General features: G+C 38.7%; 1 protein-coding gene across 1 annotated transcript in view; it reads left to right on the top strand.

Annotated features, from left to right (window-relative positions):
* THSD7B (thrombospondin type 1 domain containing 7B) overlaps positions 1-27,167 on the top strand; it is a 461,283-nt gene that overhangs the window by 336,933 nt on the left and 97,183 nt on the right. Inside the window, exon 17 of the mRNA XM_067549515.1 lies at positions 19,152-19,330. Within this exon, the coding sequence (XP_067405616.1) occupies positions 19,152-19,330 (179 nt within the window). The remainder of the gene's footprint in view (positions 1-19,151; positions 19,331-27,167) is intronic.

Here is a 27,167-nt window from a genome sequence, read left to right as displayed (position 1 = left end):
TTCAGTTCTCCTGCAGAAAACTGGAGTCTGAAAGACCACAAGAGACAAACAGACCCTTGCTTCAGTGCATAGAGGTGATTGCCTTTGACACACCAGCACTTTGAGGTGTTGAAGCATCTCGCTAAACTCACAATGTGGATGGGATGACTGGATAGTATGATCCATGGTTTCTGATAGTGAAGGTAGGGATTTGTTGCCAGGTGGGTGGTTTTGGTACAACTGTATGATACAAAACAGGTTAGTTGGTGCTCAGAAAGTTCCCAACGAGGTAATATCAATGCTAAGTTGTCATTCAGTTCTTTATGGTCAAAGCAACGTAACATTGTTATAGCAGATGTTTTTGACAAGGTCACTTCTTTGTGTGGCATTAGTGCAAGGTTCATGATGTTATGAAAGGCCAAGATTATAACGGAGTTCAAAAAAGAACTAGATAAGTTCATGGGGGATATGTCCAGCGCAATGGCTATTAGCCAGGATAGGCAGGGATTGCTGTTTGCTAGAAACTGGGAGTGGCTGACGGAATGGATCACTTGATGATTACATGTTCTATTCATGGCCTCTGAAGCACTTGGCACTGGCCACTGTCAGAAGACAGGACACTGGGCTAGATGGACATTGGTCTGACCCAGTATGGCCATTCTTATGGTCATCAGGAGTTAAAGTTCTGGTGCTACAGAGCCTCTGAATTTTTGTCATTACAGCAAGATTGTCCACACCACAAAATCACAACAGGATAGTGGACACAGCTGATGAAGTTGCTTATAGTTTCCTGATTATCAGTGCCCTGATGCTCAAAGCTTTAGGACAGTATAGAATAATATGGTATAGTATAGGCACTGGATCAGGGATTTCAGACTCCGCTCTTCTGAAATTTCAAGGGATGTCCAGACTCATCTGGCCTGATTTTCCAAAGTGCTGGCACAAAGCACCCCTCTAATGTGGACTTAGAAGACTAGCTTTAGGCACACAATTTTGAAAGTCATATCCATCATCTTTATAGGTAGAGGACTGATAAGCTAATAAATCCTTGCAAGAGCCTGCTCTGCCATTCTGCTGTATCTGAATCTCTGTACTTTCAAATTCTCATTGTTTCATTCCTTCAGTTAATGTTTTCTACCATCTCAGAAACAAATTATGTAATTCCAGCATTTACCAAAATTAACCAAAATTATTTGTTTCCGAGTTGTAAGGGAGGTTGCTGATAAGGGTATATTGTGGATTAAAGAATGAAGAGCTCTTTTAAGAGATTATGGAGCACCTGTAGGTAGCCTTTAATCAGCAGTCCCTGGTACTCTTTCTGCAAAATGGCTGATCTATAGATCAAGGATCCTTTCTCTATAATAAGTATATTAAAATATCTCAAATAAGGCATCAAGAAATTGAAACAGCTGCATATCTGCCCTATCTTTTATACAAGGCTCACCAACTTCTGTTCCCCTGCCCCCAACCCAAATCAGGATTTGGAAAAGAGGGTGAGCTGAATCTATTGCATTTAAAATTATGCCCTTGTTCTGTACCTGCCTTCACTAATTTATTAACACAGAGAGCCACAATTGGGGAAAAAATAATGTATTTTGCTTTCAATATATAATGACGGGAAAAGGAAGAAAAGCATATTCAAGGTTCTACTTGATTTTCAAATATATTACAAATGGAATCATACAAACAAAAATGAAACTCTCAGTCTCTGCTCCCCTGTAAACCAGAAAGTAACCAACCAAAACCAACAATGAGCCCCAAGCAGTACTTGGCCCCACACGTCCACCTCCATGTACTAGCCCTGCCCTCAGCACATTTCTCGTTTGCTGAAAGTACGTGAAAATAGATGGTCTTTGCAGCATGTCTTAAAGGTCAAAGACAGTCATGCTATTTCAGACTAACTTTCCACCATGTTGAAGTTGAACTTTCTCTCCCTTTGAGGTGGATATATGCTATATTTCTGTTTTGTTACATATTGCTGTATTCCTTCGACTATTTTTGATTTTATCATGTATATTATTAGTACTACATATAAAAAATGCCAGACACAAAAAATAATTAAAAAAAAAACAAAACCATCACTAGCAGTTTACACCAAAATACACAGAACTATGTGTATTTGTCCAGGGAAAAAGAAACCTTTTAGCCAAAAGACTTTCCTACAGGAAAGGATGTAACTAAGGATTCACCTTTTGTATTCTTGGGGACACTTTCTGCCAATTGGTTTGCCTGGCTGAATTTGGAAGACGTGTATTTAGGATGACCAGATGTCCTGATTTTATAGGGACAGTCCCAATATTCAGTCCCGATATACATATTTCTTATATAGGTGCCTTCCCCTTCCCATGTCCCGATTTTTCACACTTTCTATCTGGTCACCCTACATGTACTCCATATTTAGATAGAAACTCCATATTTAGATAGAAGAACAATCTATTCTAGTCTAACATGCTCACATGATGTAATCCTTCAACGCTGTTGTCACCTTCAACCATCAGTCTATTTAGTAGCTAAATGGGCACTAAATTTAGATCTGAAATCCTAACTGGACCCTCCTTTTCAAGGCTCTCAGATCTTTCTGTGTGTTTCTTTGCGTACAAAGTTGCATTCTTAATTACAGTTATGTCTGCCACTGAATTTGAAACCATATCTGTTAAAGAACTTTTCCCCCATTTTAATACAAAATATTCCACACAATATTCAAAACTGTGCTGTTCATTTTTAAAGATAAATATTTCCTTCCTTTTTCTTTAAAATCTTCCCTTGACACTAATTGCCATGGCTGTTAGAAGGATAATCAAATGCCACTTGATCAAAACATAAACATTCAGATGTTCTGCTGCTCTGTATGTTTTCTTTGGCAACAGAATCAAAGGTGGTAAAGCATCAAAACCCTTTATTTCTAAATGGGTCAAACTGGCTATCAAAGAAACTTATTTAAAACCAGGTAAGGCTCCCTCTGAGACATTAATACACATGAATGCACATTCTACTAGATCTGTATATTATAAAGAGAGAACATGCATCTAATGAAAAATATATGAAGTAGCAGCATGAGCAATATCATCTGTTGGTGCTACATTCAGTCAGAGTGCCGCGGGGCTGCTGTTTCTTTTTGGTATTATGTTATTAGTATTATTGGTATTATGTTTCTTGTTGGTATTATGGACTTTTTGCTACATTCCTAAGAGTGACCCTCTGCATTGGCTTGTGAAAATGGACGTGGAAAAATTTGTTTTCCTGTGCTTGAACACTGACCGACTTTGAGAATCCCACCCTTATCAGTAATAATTTGTTTCTGTTCTTAGCCATAGGCAGTTGTGAGGAGCTGTATAAACCTCACTCTGCCACAGTCATTAAGTGGTCAAGGGGCAGAGTAGCTACCTCCCTAGCTGAGGCTAATAGGTTGACCAGCAACAGTTGGGCTAAGAGGCTATAGCCCGGGCAGAAGAGGTGGCTGCCAGAGAGGCTAAAAACTATCTTACATCAGCAGCAAACTGTTGGGAAGCTGCCCAAGGACCAGGACCTGACATTCCATGAGGACTGGGGTGAGACTGCTAGGATAAACCCCACCATCCTAAGTGGGTTCCCCTTCTCACATTCTCTGTAAACTAGAGAAAAAATAGACCCTCTGGAATCTTGCTACCAAGTGCAAGAGGTTTACAGCATAGAGATTTGGGGGTGGGTGCTCGGAGCCAAAAGGGTAAGAGAACAAGATGTCACTTCCCTTTCCCTTCTCTGCCTTTTCCTTTCACTCCCTTCCTATTTCTTTTCTTTGTTGTCCTTTTGTCCATTTTCCTATTGTCCCCTTATTTTTGAAGGGTGTGTGTGTGTGAGAGAGAAAGAGAACTGTAAAGAGAGCGAGCTCTTAAAGAACCAGTGTACTTTCAAGGATCCCAGGAATAGGCAAAAGGCCCTCTCCCAGCTGTTTTTATATTTGCTGTATTTCTTGCTAATTTGAAATAACTTCTGCTTTACAAGAGAAATTCTGGCACAGAAATGGGCTACTCATCATAGCACAGGTGTATCAAGTCTTGAAATACTCTTGTAGAAACTTAACGTAGTGTGCAATCTAGTACACTGATTTGCACATTAAGCTACTGAAATATACTTTGGTAAGAGTCTCATTTTGAAACTCACTCAGTCACATGATCTATAATAGTATTGTTCTTTAAAAAATGGCATAGCATTTATGTACCACAATGCTCCAAAGTGAAGTGAGACACTTTAAAAAATGGCTTGGTTTCTATTAACGCTACTTTGTACAATTTATTCAGAATTGAAGGAGAAAGACCCTGCCTCAGTGTGTTTTCCCCATTAATATGTTACACAAGAATTCTGCTGAAATACCATTTTAGAGTGAGGCATTGTAATGAATTTGTATACTGTACCTTTAAGGCCCCTGGTGCAGGAGCTCTTCCTAATCCCCTTTTGGGCATGTATTGAGGCTGGTAGCACATGTGAGTAGTAGCTCAGAAGGTTTCTCCTGTTTCTTACAGGCTCATGGTTGTTTTTTGTTGTTTGTTTTAAACTGTTGTAATTGTGTCTGTTATACTGAGTTGCCTTTTCTACCACTGTGTTGTCACAGATTCTTCTTTTTCTAAACTGAATTCACAGGCCCATGAACATCAGACCATATTACATTCTCTTTAAGGTTACAGACATCACAAAACTGAAACACAAAACCCCCAAGCAAAAAGTATGAAGATGTTCAAAATTTCAGCACCAGACACCTGGTCCTGTCTACTCAAGAAAAATATCTAATTGCTTGGTGTTTTTCAGCACCTGTATAAGTTGTACTATATGTCCAGTGCCTATGTTTATCACTCCCTCCTCTGAGCAAAATGGTAGGGACTACTGACCAAGAGAAACCTCTTCAGATTCCTTTAAAACATGCTTTTCCTGTATTTAGGGGAGTCAAACGCCTTTGTATTCTTGGTGCTGTGACAAGGTGACCTGTAGTAACAGCAGTTAAACTCAGTTAGTTGGAGGACATGATAGTAAAACCACCTCCACCAGATCTACACGGTAGCTAAAATTGTTGGTAACCAGCTGTGGCAGTTCTGAAAAATGTTTACAGGTTTTCCTATGTTGAGGCACTCTTGGTGACATATAAAAACAGTTTGGGGGTAATTAAAATATGTACATTGGTATTCATTCAGTACTTATGAGACCAAGAGGAATACAGGCAGTGTATTAATTTACAGCCATTGATTTTAACTTGTGTTTTTAGAGGTTACCTTGTCACAGGAACTAGAATTTGAAGGTATTTGTCTCCCATGAATGCAGGAAATGTTTGTCTCAAAGGTATGTGCTGGCTCAGATATTTTTGAATCTGTTGTCAGTGGGGATGACATCTTTGTTTCTTAAAGGAAGGCAGTTAAGTTGGAAAAAATATCCCAAAAATGTTGAAACAAAAGTCTCTAGAAACTGGAGATGACCTACAAGGCTGGTATGGAAAGACATATTTATTGAAGAGGCTCAGATATAAGAGAGATTCTTTTAGCCAGATTCTGAGACATCAGGGTTTTTTTCTCTGCTGCTTATGTAACAAAATGGATTTTTTTAACTATAACAAAATAAAAAGATACAGTAAAGACTGGAGTGTTTATCTTTGTTAACGAGGTTAAGTAGTAAAACAAAAGACTGACGTGTACCATAGGGCTTGTCTACATGGAGACTTGTGTGTGGCAAGCCAGGGTATGAATTAACAACACACTAGCCTGGTGTGTATTAAATGGCCAGGTGAACGCTGCTACCTTGCACTAAAAATTCCATAGTGTGCTTTGTCCTAGTGTTGTTCAAAATGTTTTCGTAGCAGGACAAACCACAATACAGAACATTTGATGCATGGTAGCAGGATCCACATGGCCAGTTAGTGTGCGTCAATCTAGCGCCCTGTGGATTTACACCCCAGCTTGCTGCATTCTCTGGGTATGTCTACACTGCAATTAGACACCCATGGCTGGCCTGTGTTAGCTGACTTGGACACTTGGGCTAGAGGGTTGTTTAATTGTGGTTTAGAGATTTGGACTTGGGCTGCAGCCTGAGCTCTGGGACTCTCCCACCTTGCGGTTAAACAGCCCCATAGTCTGAGCCCCGCGAGCCTGAATCAGCTGGCACAGGCCAGTTGCAGGTTTTTAATTGCAGTGTAGATATACCCTAAGTCTCCATGTAGACAAGCACTGAGGCTGAAGCCCCACTCGCAGTTACACCAGCTTTGCAATCTGATTGCTGCATCTAAACAAGAAGGTAGATATACAGAATTTTATGTTCCCCGTGGAATATAGCTCTGTCTTTGTTCTTTGTGGAACGCCAAATTGTCATTTAAAAAAAAAAAGTAATTGATCTTTTTTAACATAGGCAAATAAAATTAGTCAATATTTAAGGCCCTCTATTATGTGTGTGTGAGAAAGCAGTTCAGGACTTGCAATCTGTCAAATTTTATCATTTTTCAAATTGAAAACTTGTAAAATGAGATCAATTCTGACCCGTGTACCCAGAATTCTCCTACCAGCAAAAAAGTGAAAAAGCTTTCAGGTCGGCAGAAAACTAAATGTTAAGAAATAACAGTTTGGTTTAAAATCTGTGCTTTGTGTAACAGGGGCAATGATCTAGGTAACATATTTGACAATAATTTATTGCAAATCTGAGATCTTTTATAAGACTGATACCTGGCTGAAATTATTAAAACATATAGCTGGAACGTTGTCTTGTATTATTTGTTCAAAAACAAAGGGCCAGATCTTTGTCTATTTACAGTCCCTTTTTAGTCACATAATTTCTCAAAGCCCTTTATTCTATTGAACTGTTTGTAATATTTTCCCACAGAATATTCTGTGGCTCCACAGAATCAGCCTATAAGCCATTTTTCAAAATGTTTTTACCCAGAAAATTAAACAAATTTACCTTATACAACTGAAAAATTTCTACTTTTCCATTCATGCCAATGATGAGCTGAACGTCCTGTGTCTCAGTAGGTTTGATCTGAGATAATTCTTTGTAAAATGGCTGTGTTTGTAAAGAATTCCAAGCACATTGATTTACAGAATGGAGGTGCTGAAAAATACTCATCTAGTAAATATGTACCTCTTTGCTGCTCTGTAAGAAATTACTAGAGTTTTACAATTTTTTGGAAGAGTTTAAACAAACTAGATGGGGGAGTTTAAACAAACATCTAACAATGTGCTATCGTGTCCACCCTTGATTAGATCTGCTGGGTATTGATCTAATTCTTAAATTGGCTTTCTGTTGCAATGCCAAACCTGCAACAGTCCATCATTTTTCCTGAAATGCGGGACAGTAGCCATGTACCATATCCTGCATTGGTAATTTCCTCATTGACCATGAGAATATAACAAAATATACATCTACTCTTTCTTTTCCATAAAATTGAAATCCTGGAATTATTGTCTTGGTTGAGTTCTCTGTATGTCAGAGACTTGCCTGTGTCTTGGGGTCATAACTTGGAAGCTGAAATTAGCTGGGGTATTGGTTGACAATGCCTAGTTTAGTACAAGATATTCTGAGCGGAGGGCCCGTACCTCTGGAATTTGCTTCCCCCAGCTTACACCAACGGAGCCTGAATCTCTTGATCTTCTATGATTTCCTGGTGCGGGAGATTTTTTTTTTTATTGCCATTTGGCAGTGGAGTGCTCTCAGTGAGGGGTTCTCAACTGTGGAACTTCTGAACAGCTCATATCTATTGATCTTCAGAAGGTGCTGCTAGGCACATCTATTTATGCAGCTAGGGCAGGATTGGGCCTTTGAGAGAAATCAGATGTGTGGGAGGGAAAGGAATTTGCTGTTCTGTGAATGATCCAAGTTTGTTTTTGTGATTTATTGCGGGAGTGTGTAGAGATTTGAATAGGATCCCATTATTATTGTATAAATTTAGTAATAACAATAATTAGTAACTGCTCTTTCAGATTTGTTTTACAATGTGTTTTTGTTATTTTTGTAAATGGTCCTAGAGCATTTCTGATACACATTTTATAAATGGAAAGTGTACAAACAATAAAATGCAGTAGATTGTGTTGCTTTCCTTTTCCTCTCTGAAAGAACACACTTCATAAAGAAAAGATTAGTAGCTTAGTTTTGGGGTATGTGCAGGCAGAGGAGATGATTTTCCCTCAGTTACAGGACACTGAGCAAAATAGGTTGATGAACACAGCTGAACCCCCGCCCTAACTGACATATATGCCCCTAATCATTTAATTTTTTGGTTTCTGTTAAGGAAAATTAGATATAAATTGTGAGAGCTGGACTGCGGTAACTTTGCCTCATTTTTATCTTCTATGGGTAGGAGAAAGAGATTCATGAGCAAAAAAAGAATGTTTTCCTGTGAAAACCTTATAACCCAACCTGATTAAGGGGCAGATCAGATGGTAACTCGGGTTCATAGTCTAGTTCCCTCTTCTCCCTTGCTCAAAGGGAGAAGTCATATGTGCCAGTCTATTCCTTGTACAGATCGCTTTTCCCTTGGCACCAGCTTCAGTGTGTGGACCAGATCCATCTACTCCTTGCCCATCTGGATGGGAGGGCAGGCTCTGGTGATGGCGAAGCCTTGCCTTGGTGTAAAAGGGCTTCCTGTGAGCCCCCACCCTGTTCATTCATGCAGTTGCACAGCAGTGCTCATAAATGAGCCCTTCATCTGAAGACATAACAGCTGCTTGAACACAGCAGACTATGCACTAAAAGAATGGTTACTATGTTGGCATATAAAAGCACATTTCTAAGGTGTACCAAGCAGCGTTCTGGTTCTGCAATGCTGCCGTACATGAATCTCCCGTTGAACTCATGGGTCATGTCTACACTGCAATAAAAGACCCAGGACTGGCCCAAGAGCTTGCAGGGTTCAGGCTAGGGGGCTAAAAATTGCAGTGTAGCTCTTCAGGCTTGGGCTAGAGTCTGGGCTTTGAAATCCCATGAAGGGGGTGGGTCCCAGAGCCCAGGCTCCAGCCTAAGTCTGATTTTTATCCCTACACAGCCTGACCCCTGTGAGCCCAAGTCAATGGAGCTAGGCTCAGAGGCTTGGTGCCATGGGGTTTTTGTATTGACATATATACGTAGCCATGGAAGTTCCATACATAGTGGACTTGCGGTGTTCAGGCTTACTTTTTAGCAGCTTTGGTCACGACATAAAAGATTCTTAAGGAATCTTCAGCGGGGATCCCGCTTAATCTGAATGTCATACAAATATAGGTATTTGTGTATGCACTAGTATAAATTTGGCCTTAAGTATGAATATGCATCATTATGGCTGCAAAAGATACAGAAATTCAGATCCCTAACACATATTTTGTAAAACTGGACTCTGCTTTCTGAACACATCATTTTGTTTTTGCAGAGAGCCAGGGTTTCACATCGTTGTATGATGTATCGTGTGTGATGTTCTGTTTGTGCTGTGTTATCTGGCCAGAACAGCAAGAGTTCAAAATTTTCAGACTTCAGGTTGAAACACTTCTGTTTGTTTCTGTTACTTTAAAATATATTTTTGTATTAATAAATTAAGAGGTCCACATTAAAGGAGAAAATTCATTGTAGAACCTATTAATATTAATATTTCAGCCTAATAGTGGATGTCTGCTTGAATTTTTTTTTTAAAGAAGAAACAACATCATGCAAAATCAAAAAATTAGAAAACGTAATGCAAAATCAGCATCAAGAAAACTGTTGCTTTCAAAGCTTATAAAGTTGAACAATACAAGCAACTTCTGGATAAATTTCAATAACTATAATGATGTGTTAAACCTACTACCTTTTTTAAAATTAAGTACTCTCTGATCTATTTAGAATCTATAATTAGTTTGCTACAGGTAATGAAGAAAAGCAAGCTGGAGTAAATTAGCCAAAATGATTCAATACTTGAGCAGAGAGAAATATTCATTGTAAAAAGTTGGGTTTTTTAACAAAGTTTGCACATTACAGTTTCTCTTAAATCTCCAAACTAGGAAATAATAATGCATATGACACCTAACATCATTACATGCTGCAAAAGATATCAACATTTATTCTATTGTAATATCACATCTTTAACAGAGTCCTTTCAGTTAACTTACATTGTCATCAGCTTAAAGACACTGAGTCCAATTCAGTTTGCTCTATTTGTTTAGAATTATAAAATATACTGATGCAATAGTAACAAGTTGGGACTGTATTTTCCCCTATTGATTTCATCAAGGATAACAGCCTACTGTTACTGTCAGCTTGTGGAATTAATCTTTTGGCACTAGTTTAGAAGTCTGTGCTTCATGCTAAGGGTCCTGAGCAGAAACTGTGATAAGAGTTGTTACACAACTACAGTCGATTCACTGCAGCTGAATTGGTCTACTGGAGTAGAATCTGGCCTACTGAGTGATGTGTGTTGCATGTTTCATCATAACTTGTTAATAAAATTATTGCTGTTAGATCCGAGGAACCGTATAGATTTACTTCATTAGTATTAATTCATATATGTTCACATTCAGTTGCCAACTAATGTAAATATTAATCACATGAGTAAAACAAAGATTTTATTGTTTTTTTCTGAATTCAGTCTACATAATTAAAAACCGTTCCTCCTCTTGAGCTGCTTGTTTGTTTAAGCTGAGCGGTTTTGTCCCACAAAGGAATTAACGGTGATGGTATCAGCGGCCCTTGAAGTGATATATAGACTCATATGTATAGTTTATAATCAAATCACCCCTTCTCAGTTGTTAGACTCAAGGGGCTCAGTTTATTTAGTTTGTCACTATTAATAATTCTTGTCCTGTCCCTTGCAGAATACTCCTTCAGTTCTTCTGAGTATTGAATCCCCAAGAAGGATCATATATCTTTCTTGGATGGTTGAAGAACTCTTTGTGCACAGGCTTGATTTTCTTACAGGTTGGGTCAAGCTGACATCCACAGTGTGTCCCATACATTTCTCCATTCCCTTTGACCAGCTGGATCTTTAGAGGTATCTTCCACAATTTCCCTATTGAGGACCTGATATTGATTGGAAACTTCTACCTACGTGGAATTCCTTCTGGTCCTCTTCTCTGTGGTGGCTGCAGCCTGCTCATCCTCATCTATCCCCAGTTGTGTCACACTTTGCGGTTGCCTCACAAGGGTAGAACTGTTTAGAAGTTTGTTAACTGAAATGATTAAATATTCTAGTGTGGATACAAATGACTTGAAAGCCAAATTCAATTATAAGTGTATCTGTTTCAAAAGCTGCTTAAGAACGGGTATTTATTTTCAAATCACTTTAAAGTCAGCCTCATGGAATGTTTTTGGCAGTTTTGTTTAACACTGTGTTCAAGAAATTTAACATTAGCAGAGCAACAACCAGGCAAATATCAACATCTTGTATTAGGTAGTAATAATGTAATACAGAGCCAATATTAAAGGCTCAACAACAAACTATCTCAGTGCAAAGGAAGGAAAGGAAGAATAGTAAGAGGCCAATATAACTCCCAGGATGAAATTAGACCATTCTGTTCACTCCAATTTTGCTATGTACTACTTCTGATGATGTTCAGAAAATCTTCTTATATGTAAAATATAGAATTCAATATTAAAACTCAATAGATAGATGGGTCTGTTTTTGTTTGCTTTTTGTATGTTGTTTGTGTATGTTGCTCCCTAAATTACCAGTGCTGGAAGTCAGTAGCCAACATCTGGGATTATGATGCATGTCAAAAGTGGACTCCTTTCAACCTGCTGGTTAATGCAGAGGCCAGCTGCTTGTTTTCTATCAGACACAAACCACAAAACACCTTTCCTGAAGTCCCCTACAAGGGAGACAAACTGATTAACTAGCTTTCACAATTCTCCCATCCTAGAGAAGCTGGTCTTGTGGTCAAAAGCTGGCTTGTTTATTTGGGAATGGAGACATTTGGGATGCCATTTGGCTAGAAACATTTTTATTCACTGAATTCCAATAAAGGGACATCCATAACAAGCCTTTATACTTTTAAGCCCCTCTGAGGATAGCTGTTTTATCATATAAAGATTTTTGCAAATAAATATGTATCAACTAGAATCTCTGATCATAGGGATCTCAGCATATAAATCCCTAGGTAATTAACAAGGCAAACTCTCTGCAAGGACAGCAAAAGGACAAGAAAATTGCCATTCTGCTTCCTTTGATAGTGAAATATTGCTCAGTCTTGATAAGTGGTTCTTCTTGGTCATTATTGTATAGGTACTGCCATCAGTATTTATATATATCATCTGAGGGGAAGGATTATCAGTTTATCACTGAAAGCAAAATTTGGACTTTTCAGCATGAGGAAGTCTTTACAGTTCAGAGGTCTGGTGAAGATCCCAGTTTAGCTGTGTTGGAAAGAAATGCCATGGATTTCTTTAGTTTTATTTGTTATATTCATATTCCTTCTCCTCTCTAATGCCAGGATAATTCTTTCTGTTATAAATATAGGTCTTTCTCTAGTTCTCATATTTGTAAATACTGTTTAAAGCCTTAGCCCATTTTGCCTCCAGAGATCAGTTGACAGTCTTTCTAGTTAATCCTACTTTGAAACAAAGCACTTTCTTTGTTTCTATAAGGGCTGTCCCCCAGCCAATAAAAAAAAAAAAATTTCATGTCATTTTAACAGAGCTCCAGTTCTGCCTAAAATGTGATTTACAAAACTCTATCACTGGCAAAGTTTCTTTTACTTTTCGTAATTTATTGTAAATTGCTTTGAATGGCAGCCTCTTTAGTTGGTACAATAATAAAAGTGAGATATCCCCAGAGTTCATTTTTAGCCCCTCCCTTGTTTATATAATATAAGAATAAGGGGCATGCAAAATCAAAGATCTCAGAATCTGCCACTTAACACCAAAACTGAAAGAGCGGCATATAGCAAATGATGAAAAATGACATCTAATTCAGATGGCTTTGGATTAGTAGATGAAAAGGCAGTTTAGCACAGGCAAATAGAAAACCACATATAAGAATGTAACAAACTAAAATAGGATATGTTTTAAGAGGAACAGTTATTCAAGTTTAGGAAAGAGTTACAGTAGGAAAAATTACTGCAGCTGTCAATCTTACTGTCTGCCTGCAGTAAAAAAGGCTATCAGAATACTGGTACGCAGCCCAAAAAACAACAAAAGGAGACTTCAACTAAAGGAAGAGGTATTACTACTGTTTCTAGCACTTTTTAGACTCTGTTTGCTGAACTGACTTCAGTGACTGTTATATTTGCCCAGGAAGGACATTTCCCTGAGGGGGAATGCACAATCAGGACAGTGTTAAAAACTGGACTTTCTTGAAAATGACTTTGGTGCTAAGTCCTGTGAAGCATCTAACACACTGCCGCACTGGGATCAAAGGTTAAGACTTAACACAGTCCCTAGTTCTGAGTCAGCGGGGGCTTGAAGCACTGCAGAATCAGCAGGTTCAACCTTTGGGGGAGGGGCACCCTGCGTAGCCCGGCAGTTGCATATCCAGTGTGTTCGGAAGCGGTGTTTGATGGTATCATTGGGCTACACTTCTCCCCAGCTCCAGAGCTTGTGCTGCCACACCCAGTCTCAGTCAAAGAGGTTTATTCTCTTAATAGAGGTTAACAAACATACAGAAAATACTCTGTCCTTGGCATCAGGGCCACCCCTCCCAGAGTCTCCCAGGGTCTCTGGCACTCCAGCTATGGAGCAGCAGCCACAGGGTTACTTCCCTGGGCCTCTGGCCCCTTGCACCAGAGACCCACCACAGGACCTAACTCTATGCCATTGTGGCTTTACCTCCCCAGGGCTCAGCTTATCTCAGTCCTTCCTTCCTCCAGCTGCCCACCAGCAGGCCTTTATAGGCCCAGATGTAGCCCAGCTCTTTTTAAGTAGCTTGAGTGGTCTCACCGGTCCAGAGGAGCTGGGCTTAGTCTCTGCACAGGGACCAGCTACCCTGTGACAGATGGCCTTTGGAGAGAGGCTACCTCTAGTCTTCTTCAACTGCTCTGACTATCTCCCTGATATTCAATGGGGAAATCCTTCTTGTTTAAAACTCAGGCATAATCAAGTCTAGAGTGAGATCCTTTGAATACGATATCAGCTGTATGCATTGGCTTTACACTACTAGAACTGAGTGGAATATTTCTGTCATGCGGACTGGCTTGAGTGGGGGGGCATTTAGTATATTGGGTGACCTCAGTATGGCAGAATCATAACCATCCGTGTGGGATATGCCATGTCAGGTACTGTTAGGAAGGTTATAATGTGCTAAGTAAGATAATAATACTTATGTTCATGTGTAATATTTGAAATGGAAGTTATAGATGTATTTGAGATATCTGTATTTCAAAGTGTTCTGCCTGGGCAACACCCCAGACAGGATGGCCGCAGAACAATGGCCTGCATAATGACCCACTAAGGCATTCCCAGGTGCAAGGGGCCCTGAGGGAGAAGCCAGCATCACCACTGAGTCACCAGAACCTGTTTACGTGACTGGACTCCATTGCAGGCAGCCTACCTGATGAAACATCAGGACTGTCCCATGTGACTATGGACCCCAGGCACACCGGAGGAGTCACCAGGATTGGCCCATGTGACTATGGACTCCATTTTGGGTCTTGTGACTGCCCACAGGCCGCATGGCCGGAGGAGGGGCTTTATAAGATCAAGCCAGAGAAACCATTTGGTCTTTGTTCCTGTCCAGTCTGCAGACCTACACCTATCTCTGGACCAATTCATCTTGCAACTGAACCGAAGGACTTAGACCCATCCAGGTACTGGATGTGAACCAGAGAGAACTACACAAACCTGCAAATCCACATTTCTTCCAGAAACCTGACGTATATGGACTTTTAATCATTTGTATATCTGTGATTTACTTTAACCCTTTAACATTTCTCTCATGGTTTATTTCTTTCTTTTTAAAGGATTGGCTGTTAGCGTGGTATTTTAGGTAAGATCCAAACTTATATTGATCTGGTGCTGTGGCTGACCCCCTGGGGTCAGAGGGAACCTTTTTAGCAAAGAGCAGAGAGTTTAAGTAACTGGTCTCTTTGCTGGACCTAGTGCTGATTTGGGAGCCTGGAGCTGAAATGCAGTAAAGGGGGCCTGTGGGTATTTGTGGACTGGCTTCTTGATATCCAGTGTGGGGTAATCAGAAGCAGTTCATGGCTGGTTGGGAAGCCGGGCTTCAGTGTCACCCACCAGCATGGGGAGAATCTGCTCTCCTTTTGCAGCCTGCCCTGACCTTGGCATTATCAGTTGGCAACCCTGGGCACAGGTCGTATCACAATTTCCACAGAAAAAACATTTTTATTCCCCCCCCCAAAAAAAAAAATCTATAAAACTGTTCTTGAGAGAGGGTTGTTCAATGGTTAGAGTGCTAGCATGGGACTTGGAAAATCCAGGTTCAGTTCTCTGCTCCGCAGCAGACTTCTCATGCGACCTCAAGTAAATCATTTAGTTTCTCTGTGCCTCAGTTCCCCATCTGTAAAATGGGAATGACAGCACTGCTTTACCTCACAGGGGTGTTGTGAGGATGAATACATTAAAGATGGTGCTCAGTTACCATGGTTATGAGGGCTCTATAATTACTATAGATAGATAAACCTGCTCTGTTTAAGATATTAATAACATAATTGCTTTACCTCCAAGCAAAAAGCAGAAACAAGAATTCTAATTCTGAAAGGCTCCCCTCTGAGGAAGGCAGAATCTTACAAACGCAGTATGTAAAAGTAGAGGTGAAAATTTAAAATTCAGGGAAAATCTTTGCTGGTACCTCATAAAGCGTGAGGCAGGGAGAGCTGCTGAGGAGTTTCTGGTCAGCGTGAGAACCAAAGGGAATATATCTAGGTTGCTCAGTCTCTTCCAGCACAAGGGGATTCACAAACTCACGTGGAGATCACCGGGCTGATGAAAGTCTGGAAGAAGACTCTGGTCGCTTTAGCAGAGAAAGTCATAGGTCACCAAAGAAGGCAGAAGAAAGATGCATGGATTATAGCTGGAACATGGGCAGCAGTTGGTGAATGGAAAGATCTCAAAGCAAAAAAGGAACCATGCAAGACACAGGCAAAACTTTTAGAGGCAGATGCAAGATACAGAGAAAAGGACAAAGAAATACAGAAGAGATGCAGGCAAAATAGAAATGCCTGTGTTCAAGGAGAAGGCTGCTGTGGCAGAAGCAGTAGCACAAATTGGAGACTTCAAGCAGCTATACAGAATAGTGACAGACCTCTCAAGAAGAACCAGACTGTCAGAGGTGAAGCCCTCTGGGACTCTGTAGTGGTCTTGGCTGGCTCTAGATAGCTGGTACGGGGTTGGTACTCTGCCACCCTTGATCACTGGACTCCTCAGGCCCGGCACAGCCCAAACACATACTAAATCTTACAACAGTTCAAAGTCCCCCTTTGTGTGGGTAGTGAGAGCCCAGGCGGTGTGGCTCTTCTCCCAGCTCCAAACTCAAACAATCCAAAAATGAAACCAAAACTATTCCCTTTGTCTCTGAAGAAGTCTGTCTCCTTCCACTGAGGGACTTAGCAGTCCTAGTTCCTCATTGGCCCAGCAAAAGGGTCTATATAAATCACTGCATCCAAAGCTCCCCATTGCCTTTTGTAGGAGTTTCCAGTCTTGGAATCTAAGTTTCCCGACTTGGACTCTAAGCAGGCTGGGAAATGGTATCTGGAATCTCTGGAGCCATTGTTGCTGTAAGCTTGGGGGATGACCCCTACTGGCTTAGTTCTGTGTTCCAAAGGGGAATACACAGAAGAGCACACAGCCTTCTGCATTCACCTTGGTCTTCTTCATAGCTGTGGTTCCAGCTTGCCCCACCTCAAGATATCTCCCACGAGAGGTCCCCAAGAAAGTTGGCAGAAAACACATCTCGGACCCCAACAAGCTGGTCCAGTCTCCTCAAAGTCATGAAAGCTCTGGCCTGTGGTTAGACTAGAAAAATCCCCTTTAACCAGCACGTTCCTTCAACTGTCAACTGCTGTAACCACAGGCCCCAAAATCATCAGAAGGGTGAAAAAAACATGTGGCAAGTCTTGGGGAAGTTGACCTACCTACACGTCTGGAATTAATAGCCAAATTATATCAAATGGTCTCAGCAGCTGCTGTAAGCTTCAACAATCCATAAAAATAATTAATTACCTAATAAATCATTCATCCACCATGCTCACGTATGTCCTTTCTCTAGTTCTCAAAATAAATTGAAATAGATCTCATAATAGCTCTCACCCTAGTTCCTTCAGAAACAAGAACTTAAGGGACTGGTTAACTCTGTAAAGAAGTTCATGGCCTTTCCTGTGCAAGTGTTCACAACTTGATTTCCGTCTCATAGCAGAAAGTTTGCTTTGCGACTTCAATGTAAAATCTGTTCAAAATAGAGACAGTTGACGTTTATACTGTTATGTTCTCAGATGGGCTGTTTCTCTCACATCAGTGCAGTGTTTCTGCTGCTGTCACTGGCTGTTCCTTGCCTTTTAACCCCTGTCAGTAGCACCTGCTGAGAGTGGCCCATGTGTTTATTTCCATCTTCTCCAGACTTACAGAATGGCAGATATTGGTTCTGGCTTGTACATTTTGACTCTCACTGTAGATAGTGTTTCAGCTGATGTCATACTACCTCCATAAGATTCAGAATTGACAAACAAGAGGATTGTTTCTCTGGTACATTATAATAAAGTTATTTTGGGGGATGAATATCTATTTGCTTCCATCCAGATTGTACCTGGCTGTTCCAGATATATGAAACACACTCTCTTGCACCCATCTGCAACTATAGGTCACAACTGGCAGTCCCTTTCCTCTTTGGAGCAGAGAGTTGTCCCTAAATGGACAAATGAGCTGTTTCCATGACCATTTGGCTGTCTTGGTCTCTGTTATTGGCAAGGGCCAATAGGACAACATTAAATTATCACGATCACAATCAGTAAAGTAAGAAAATGTAGTATCTTATAGTGCAAAAGAATATACAGAGGGGATAGGCAGGATGAAAACACTAAGGGGAAAGCGAAAGTATGGAAAACATAAGGGCTCAGAGGTAGAGCAGAGGTGTCACTCAGCTGGTTGCATCACCATTTCCTTCCTTATTTCCTTCACTGTAGTCTCTGCTGTTCTCATGTGTGGGCCTTCTGATATGGTGGCTGATCCTGCAGCCAGGAGGTCTCTTGTTGTGGCCAGTTACACTCGATTATGGCTCCCCATACAAAATCTTATGTTTAAACCAAAATAACATTCACAGACATGAAAACATGCAAATAAATGTAGAGGAAGAATACAGTTTGCAGTACAATAAGCAAGAACACATGAAGGCAGTTATTCTACCCCAGTGACTAACACCATGTGAGTTTAGATCTAGGATGTGCCCGCAGTCCTCCAGAGCTCACTCACTTTCACGCAGGTTCTTATAGAACAGGGGTTCTCAACCTTTTTCTTTCTGTCCCCCACCCCTCAAAATGCTATAAAAACTCCATGGCCCACCTGTGCCACAACTGTTTTTCTAACTATCCAGTAGATTAAAAGCTGTATTAAATTGATAGTTATACAGTTAAAAACTCACATATACAATATAAAAAAGAAAAGGAATATATAAGTACAAAAATAAAAAACAATATTATTTTTGTTTTACTGAATCCGTGTGAAACTTTTGTTGCTGGTGCTAACTCACAGACTAGGTGGCCCTCTAAGATGAGTCAGAGAGTGGAGGTGGTGTTCCCTCCTCGAAGCCTGCCACCTGGGGCTGAAGTGCAATTTCTTTTAGCGGACTCCCAGAAACCTGCTCGCGGTTGAGAACCACTGTCATAGGGTACACAACTGCCACGTAGTGGTTACTTCCACAAGTTATGTATTTTTGTGTAACTCTCTTATCGTGTTCTCTTTAGTATTATTCAAATTATCATGTCTTCCATGAGATTAATTTTTTAAATAAATCCTAGTACTAGCCAATAATACCATAATAAGAAAATTGCCTTCAGCATACACTAGTGCTTTTCTAGGCCTTGATTCTTCTCTTGATATGTGTGTAACTACTGTTATCATTAAATGGAGTTACAAAGATTGAGGGGAGATTTACAGGTCACACTTTTATGTCTTCTCTCTTCTGTCCTATAGAAAAATTCTGATAGAATAGTCCTATCGAGTATTTCTAGTTAGATGATTCTCAAACTGTTATTTACATTACCCTGAGACATTTGTGAAAAAAGTTACTGTTTATATCATAGCACTTTGACTAAGATGTCTTTCCTGAATTTTTGTTTTAGGATACATTGAAGAATCTTGTGTAATTCCTTGTCCATTTGATTGCAAACTAAGTGACTGGTCTAGTTGGGGCTCTTGCAGTTCTTCTTGTGGAGCTGGAATGAAAATTCGATCCAAGTGGCTTAAAGAAAAGCCTTACAATGGAGGTCGTCCATGCCCAACACTGGATCTGAAGAATCAGGTGAGGCGTATCAAGTAGCCAATAAAATATTATCAAATATGTTTGCTTTGATCAATGTACTATGGGGATCCATAAAATAAGTACCAAATAGCTAGTGGACAGAGCTTATGGTTTCCATAAAATAGTTACTGAGGTAGCTCATCAAATTTCATTTTGACATGCTTCTAAGAAAAACTCCGAAGTATGATAAAAAAGTCTTCCATGCCTTAAGTAATTATCTTAATTTAATATTTTTATCATGTCTGATTTGATCATTTAAAAATTAGGTCTTCTTTAATTGTTTTTAAGTATTTCAAAATACTTTTAAAAAATAATTTCAAAAAAGTATTTGCTAATTAAATCTTACTGGTTAGAATTCTGCAAACTATCATTTTATTTTTTAAAGATACTATAAAGTTACTATGAGACAATTACAAGATAATTTTGGGGAATATATACTAAGGCATGTGAATATAATCTTTAACTATTTCAGATGGAAAGTTAGGAGCAAAACATTTCTTCAGATAATTTGTTAATACAATGAAAGGTGATAGTTATATTTTATGATATCAGCTTTAATAGACAAATACATCTCTTATTTTATGTTTGTTTCCAAAGCGAATCTCAACAAAATCATTCAGTGTCATTATGAATGCTCCCTTAATTTTCATGTCAAGTATTTGTAAATGTTCACCTTTACTCTATTTCACCTCTGAACACCATCATCTAATTAGGAAGGCAAGGTAAATACAAATCTCTCGTATAAGGTGCCTTTGCTGTCGTTTAATTTACTATAATTGTGTACTGTCAAGTCCAGTACCTGACGAAATTCCCTGGAATTTCACACACTTGAGCCCATAATATCCATCATGATTTGGACTCTGTACCCCTCAAAACACCAGGAAGAAGAGCATCCTGGCACATCTCCGCACTAGAATAGGGTTTAGATGTGTGTCTGGTAGAGGCATGGCCAATCTATACAGAGTCCATATACAAACCTGTGTGGGTGGGGAAGAGCAGGAAACCACATCCATTACTCCTGTCCATATCCATGCCCTATAATAGCAACCCTAGACTATCTGATCTGTCTGGGGTACCCTAATTTGCATGATACTGATAATTCTGCCCCACCAGCCACTGTTGTTTATTATTTGTATTGCAGCAGCACATAGGAGCCCCAGTCATGAACCAGGACCCCATTGTGCTGACCACTGTATAAACACAGAACAAAGACAGTCCCTGTCCCAAAGAGCTTACAATCTAAGTACAATCTAACTATATAGGTTACACCAGGAAATTTCTATTTATTCATTCATTGTAAGACCAAGATTACCTTTAAAAATTAGAGTTTAAATTCATTTTAATTGTAAATCAGCTTCATGGGATTTCATTGTCTTCATTTTTCCTTTTGAAAGACATCTTTGGAACCTCATTTTGAGCCAAATTTTGCATTCAGTAGTTTCCACTGAAGTGAATGGAAGATGCACACCAAGAGCAAAATTTGACCCAAACTCTTTATTTTCTTCTAAGAGAGAAACTAATTTTTCCAGCCCTTGACAAATAATCCCACCTGTGTACAGATAATAACCATCACTAGTAATGAGGTCTGACCTTTGAAAGCTGCTGTGGCGTTCCATGGGTATTCTAAAAATCTTCACCTCACTATGAAAATGTTACTGTTGCATGAGTGTTGTTAAAATAAATACAGTATTGATTAAAGCTATAATATATGGAAATGACCTTGATTGTTAATCTGCATATGTTCAGTATCCAAGAAAGATATTATAGGAAAAAATACCACCACTGAATTATTACCCTAAAAAAAGTTCAACATTTTATAAACAGCCACCTAAATAATCTTATATGTGGAAACAAGACTAATAGTGTTTTCTTAACTGTGTTGATTGATTCTACACACTGGTACCCTAAATCAAAATGATAAAGCATTGTTTAAAAATTTTGCTACTTTCCTCTTTCTGTAGGTTCATTCTGTCAAAATTAATTGGCAAAGGGATAAAATCATATATTTTATGGAATTTTGCAATAATGTTATTTGTTTAGGTCTTTGTAGAATACCCTGTAGGTCCCACAACTAAAGGAAGCTGTCATTTAAATTGCAATGGTGGCTGCAGTAACTGCGTTCTGTATGACAGTTTTGAAAGCCTGGATTCAGAACCGGCTTAATGTTGTTGTTAATAATTTTTCCTCTTCTCCTTCTACATATAGACAACCTTTTAAATATTTTATTGCTTTTTATACGTTAAAATACATAGGCAGCAGTGTAATAGAAGCAGTAGGGTCCCAAGAAATATGGTGTGAGAATGCAGTAAGATTTATTATTTCCATACCTCAGTGCTTTCCCTCACAGATCAGGCAGATCACCAAAGATGCAAAGTGTTATCCTACAGTAACTCATACAGCAACAATAAGCTCCTTTCATAATGAAAGGATACAGACTCTTATCACCCACAGACAAGGTAGATGATGTCTATAAAAAATAAATATATTTTTATAAAGTTTTCCCTGTCCCTCACCTGTTAGATTTTCTAATTTCAAAACCCTTTTAACAGGTATTAAAGGAAAGAAATGGTCAAAAATTGAGAATTACTGGCTTTTCTGGGATTCACTGGACTATAATCCTTGCCAAGAACCATGACTGTTAGGGATCTAAATAGAGTGGATTTTTTCCCCCTCCTTATCTAGGCACATGAGAGGTGATTTAAAGCCCACTGAATTCACTGGAAAGACCCCCACTGACTTTTTTGTGCTTTGGAATAGGCCTACAAAGGGTAGGTCCTGATTTCAGTAGAATTGCATCAAATTCTCTAGTTTTCACTGGGATAGTAGGCAAACCTGTAAGATGGCATGAGGTTAGGTTTCTATCTGTGGTGATCACGACTAGCCCCAAAATAGGACTTTTATTTCCCAACTGAGGGCTAGAGGAGACAATGTGGATTTCATGCATTCACAGATTTTAAGGACAGAAGAAACTGTCGTGATCAATTAGTTTGACCGTCTTTATAATGCCAGCTGTAGAAATTCACCCAGTAATTCCTGCATCGAGTCAAATAAGTGGTGATGAGTTAGAGCGTATCTTTTAGAAACATATCAAGGATGAAATGCTGGTCCCATTGACGTCATTGGGAGTTTGGCCATTGACTTCAATGGAGTCATGGTTTAATCCCTAATCTTGATTTGACAACTGTAAATGATGAAGACGCCATCCCATCTCTAAGAAAGTTGCTATAATGATTAAAGAATGTATCTCCTATTTTTAATCTGATTTGTTGAACTTCAGTTTCCAGTCATTGGATCTTGTTATGACTTTGTCTGCTAAATTAAAGAGGCCACTACAATCAGAAATTTTCTCCCCATATAGAAATTTAGACTGTGATCAAGACACCTCTTAACCCTTCCTTTAGAATGGGTATATAGATTTAAAAAGTTTAATCACTAAATCATGCCTTTTCTGAACCCTTTCCAATTTGTCAACATCATTTTTAAAGTATGGGCACCAGAACAATAAGCATATTCCAGTAATGGTTTCTCTGATGCTGTGTACTTCTATTTAATAGTCTCCTGTTTATACATCCAAGGATCGCATTAGCTGTTTTAGCCACAGCATCACACTGGGCACTCATGTTCAGTTGGTTATCAAGCAAGTCCTCTTCTGAGTCATTGCTTTTCCAAGGATAGTCCTAAGCCGGGCAGAGAACTGTAATTTATTTTGTGGAGGATTTTGGCTTTTCAAAATTTGGTTTAATTCAGATATTCGAAAATATGAAAATTTTCTGCAGAAAATAATGGGAGCCCAGGCTGCTGAGAAGTCATGAGCCACTATTTTTAGGTGACAAATCTGAGGAATTGAGGTGGCATTAGAGGAGGTTTAGGAACAAATTGAATAAATTAAACAGTAATAAATCACCAGGTTCAAATGGTATGAGTTCTGAAGGAACTCAAATGTGAAATTGCAGAACTACTAACTGTGGTATGTAACCTGTCATTTAAATCAACTGCTGTACCAGATAACTGGAGGATAGCTAATGTGATGACAATTTTTTAAAAAGACTCCAGAGACAATCCCAGCACTTACAGGCCGGTAAGCCTAACTTAATTACCAGGCAAATTGGTTGAAACTATATTACAGAACAGAATTATCAGACACATAGACATGATTTGTTGGGGAAGAGTCAACATGATTTTTGTAAAGGGAAATCATGCCTCATCAATCTACTAGAATGCTCTAAGGGGGTCAACAAGCATTTTGACAAGGGTGATCCAGTGGATATAGTGTACTTAGGTTTTTCAGAAAACCTTTGACAAGGTCTTTTACCAAAGGCTCTTAAGCAAAGTAAGCTGTCATGGGATAAAAGGGAAGGTCCTCTCCTGGATCTGTAACTGGTTAAAAGATAGGAAATAAAGGATAGAAATAAATGGTCAGTTTTTAGAATGGAGATAAATAGTGGTTCCCTTAGGAGCTGAAATTAGACCAATACTGTTCAATATATTAATAAATGGTCTAGAAAAACAGTTAAACAGTGAGGTGGCAAAATTTGCAGATGATACAAAACTACTCAATACGGTTAAGTACAAAGCAGACTGTGAAGAGGTACAAAGGGATCTCACAAAACTGGGTGACTGGGCAACAAAATGGCAGATGAAATTCAATGTTGATAAATGCATAATAATGCACATTGGAAAACATAATCTGTACTATACATATAAAATGATGGGGTCTAATTAGCTGTTACCACTCAAGAAAGAGATCTTGGAATCATTGTGGATAGTTCTCTAAAAAAAATCCACTCAATGTGCAGCGGCAGTCAAAAAAGTAACAGAATGTTAGGAATCACTATGGAAGGGATAGTTAATAAGACAGAAAATATAATATTGCCTCTTTCTAAATCCAAGTTTTGCCCACATTTTGAATACTGCATGCAGATCTCCGCAAAGATATATCAGAATTGGAAAAGGTACAGAAAAGGGTGACAAAAATGATTAAGGGTATGGAATGGCTTCCATATGAGGAGAGAGTAATAAGACTGGGACCTTTCAGCTTGGAAAAGAGATGACTGAGGAGGGATATGATAGAGGTCTATAAAATCATGACTGGTGTGGAGAAAGTGAATACAGAAGTGTTATTTATAACACAGGAACTAGAGGGCCACCAAATGAAATTAATAAGCAGCAGGTTTAAAACAAACAAAATGAAGTATTTCTTCACACAATACACAGTCAACCTATGAAACTCCTCGCCAGAGGATGTTATGAAGGCCAAGACTATAACAGGGTTGAAAAAAAAGCTAGATAAGTTCATAGAGGATAGATCCATCAATGGCTATTAGTCATTAGGGATTACTCTTTGTCAGAGGCTGGGAATGGGTGATGGGATGGATCACTTGATGATTACCTGTTCTGTTCATTCTGTCTGAAGCACCTTGCATTGGCCACTGTCAGAAGACAAGATACTGGACTAGATGGACCATTGGTCTGATCCAGTATGTATGTTCTTATAGAAGCATGGGCTTCTTTATAGCCCACCATATAGGTTGCTGAGGAGCTGAGTAGGCAAGTTGGCAGGAAACCTGCTTGATTTTCATAATAATTTCATTGAAATTGACACTTCTCCATGGAATGTTTCCATTTTGATGAATCAGAAAATTTTGACCAAAAAAAAAACCTGTTGAAATTTTTCCAGTCAGCTCTATACAGTCCCCATAAATCTGATATACTTTTTCTGTTCTTAGATTTACATTTAGCTGTGTTAAAATGTATGTTAGTCAAGTGAAACCTGTTTACCAACCAATCCAGGTCCCTCTTTAAAACTGACCTGAAATTATCTACCAATTTTTTGTCATATGCAAACTTTACCAGTAATCATTTAATGTTATTTTTCAGATCAGTGATAGATACTGAATAGCACTGAGCCAAGAACAGTTTCCTGTTAGACCTCACTAGAAACTCCCCCATTGGACGATGATTCCTCATTTATAATTATTTTTAGACTTGTTTTTCTAGCTTCTACTTCTAGCCTTTAGATCCCGTTATGCCTTTATCTGCTAGTTTAAAGAGCCATCTAGTATCTGAGAACTTCTCTGTGGAGTTACTGATAGACCTTGATCAATTTGCCTCTGAACTTTTTCTTCACTAAACTAAATAAATTAAATTTCTTAACTCTCTCATTATAAGGAATGCTTTTCATATCAAATACAAGGTTCTTGTATTGCTTTCTTGAGTGTCTTCCAATTTTTCAATTTCATTTTTAAAGTGTAAACACCAGAACTGATGTAATAGTCCAGTAATATGTCACCAATATTTTATACACAGGTGATATCACCTTCCTACTCCTGCTTGATATTCCGCTGGTTTTATTTCAGGGTATTTTGACCAGGCCTGTAGCTCAAGTTTCCCATTGGAGTTTGCAGGAGAACATTGATGTTTCAGAAAGTTTTGGGTGAGAGCGAGGGATTTTAGAACCTGATCCTGTGAGGTGTCTTGTGCCACTTCAAGTTTTGGGTACCACTTAAACTTGTAGGAGCTGAAGAGACATTGCAGTTTACAAGAAGCACTCAGCAGTGCAGGGTATCAGACGTTAGTCTTTGCTATAACTTCTAACCATCTGTCTGCTCCATAGTGATTTATTTTTTCTACATGCAGAGCCTTTTCTCATAATAAACTAATTCTTTAATAAATATAATAAACTAATTCAGAACTAATTTAATTAATTCTGCTCTGATAAGTCTCTGCTTCTCATTCATGGAACCACCTGAGAATTACAGATTCATTGGAATGAATCAGATCCTCCTGGATTTCTGCTATAATTTTGTTACTTTCTAGTACGTCTTAGATTAAAAAACAAATTTCTCATGGGCTGTGTGTGTGAGGTATTCTAATCTAATCATTTGATTTATACACCTTATCACTTAAATTGCTTTACATATTTCCCTGTGAAATTGTGGCATTTAAAAAAATGTACAACCAGTATTTTAACACAAACCCATGTAATACACTGTATCACTTTGGTGTTAGGACCCTAAATGCTAGAAATTGTTTTTCAATACCTTCAACACTAAATGCGCACCACATGTAATAAAAGTTCAGTACCTCTTACATAAGCATAAAATTATTTCTAAACAGCTGATTGGATTATGTGGTCAGTTGCCAGATGTTCTCTGTTATGCAGATTTAAACATGCACAGTATAACATTTATATTCTTCAAATTTGGGCCCTTATTTAAATGCATTTACACAACATGCAATTGCTAAGCTATTTAATATGTAGTTTTACATGATAGAAGTTTAAATATGTGTTAGAGGGGGTATATTGCTTGAGTATTTGTATAGGTTTTTGGGATTACTGCAAAAATGCATCTTATTTTAAAGACTCATGAATTCTAAGGATCATCTGTTTGTTGATTGCTCTGAAATATATGGTTGGCAGGTTAAATTTTCCTGTTGAGAACAAATAACATAGCAAATATTTTATTTCTTGCATGCCTTAATATTTCTTGTGTATATTTAATTAAATATTCTTTACAGGAATTGGTAGTCCTTTAAGATCCAAATATAGTAAGAAGAAATTCTGGTATTTGACATTTAGATTTTCTGGTGTTTTGGATTTTTTTTTTTTTTTTTTAAATGAACATGTTATCCTCACTGACGTTTTTAAGTGTTCACTCCAGAAAGGACAATGGATACATCAGAATATGAGAAGTACAACTCCCTTACACTTTAGAACAGAAATGCTTCTTCTGAAATATATCCTATGCACCAAAAAAATAAAATAGTTACATTAAGAGAATGTTACAAGTTTTGAAGTGTAGCTCTCAAAAGTTTGAATATGCCAAAGTAAAGGTTG

The sequence above is a fragment of the Emydura macquarii genome, unplaced genomic scaffold (assembly GCF_026122565.2).
Source record: "Emydura macquarii macquarii isolate MOO-44397 ecotype Brisbane River unplaced genomic scaffold, CSIRO-AGI_Emac_v2 contig_1253, whole genome shotgun sequence".
Taxonomy (NCBI): Eukaryota; Metazoa; Chordata; order Testudines; family Chelidae; genus Emydura; species Emydura macquarii.
This window is presented reverse-complemented; position numbering and strand designations above follow the sequence as displayed.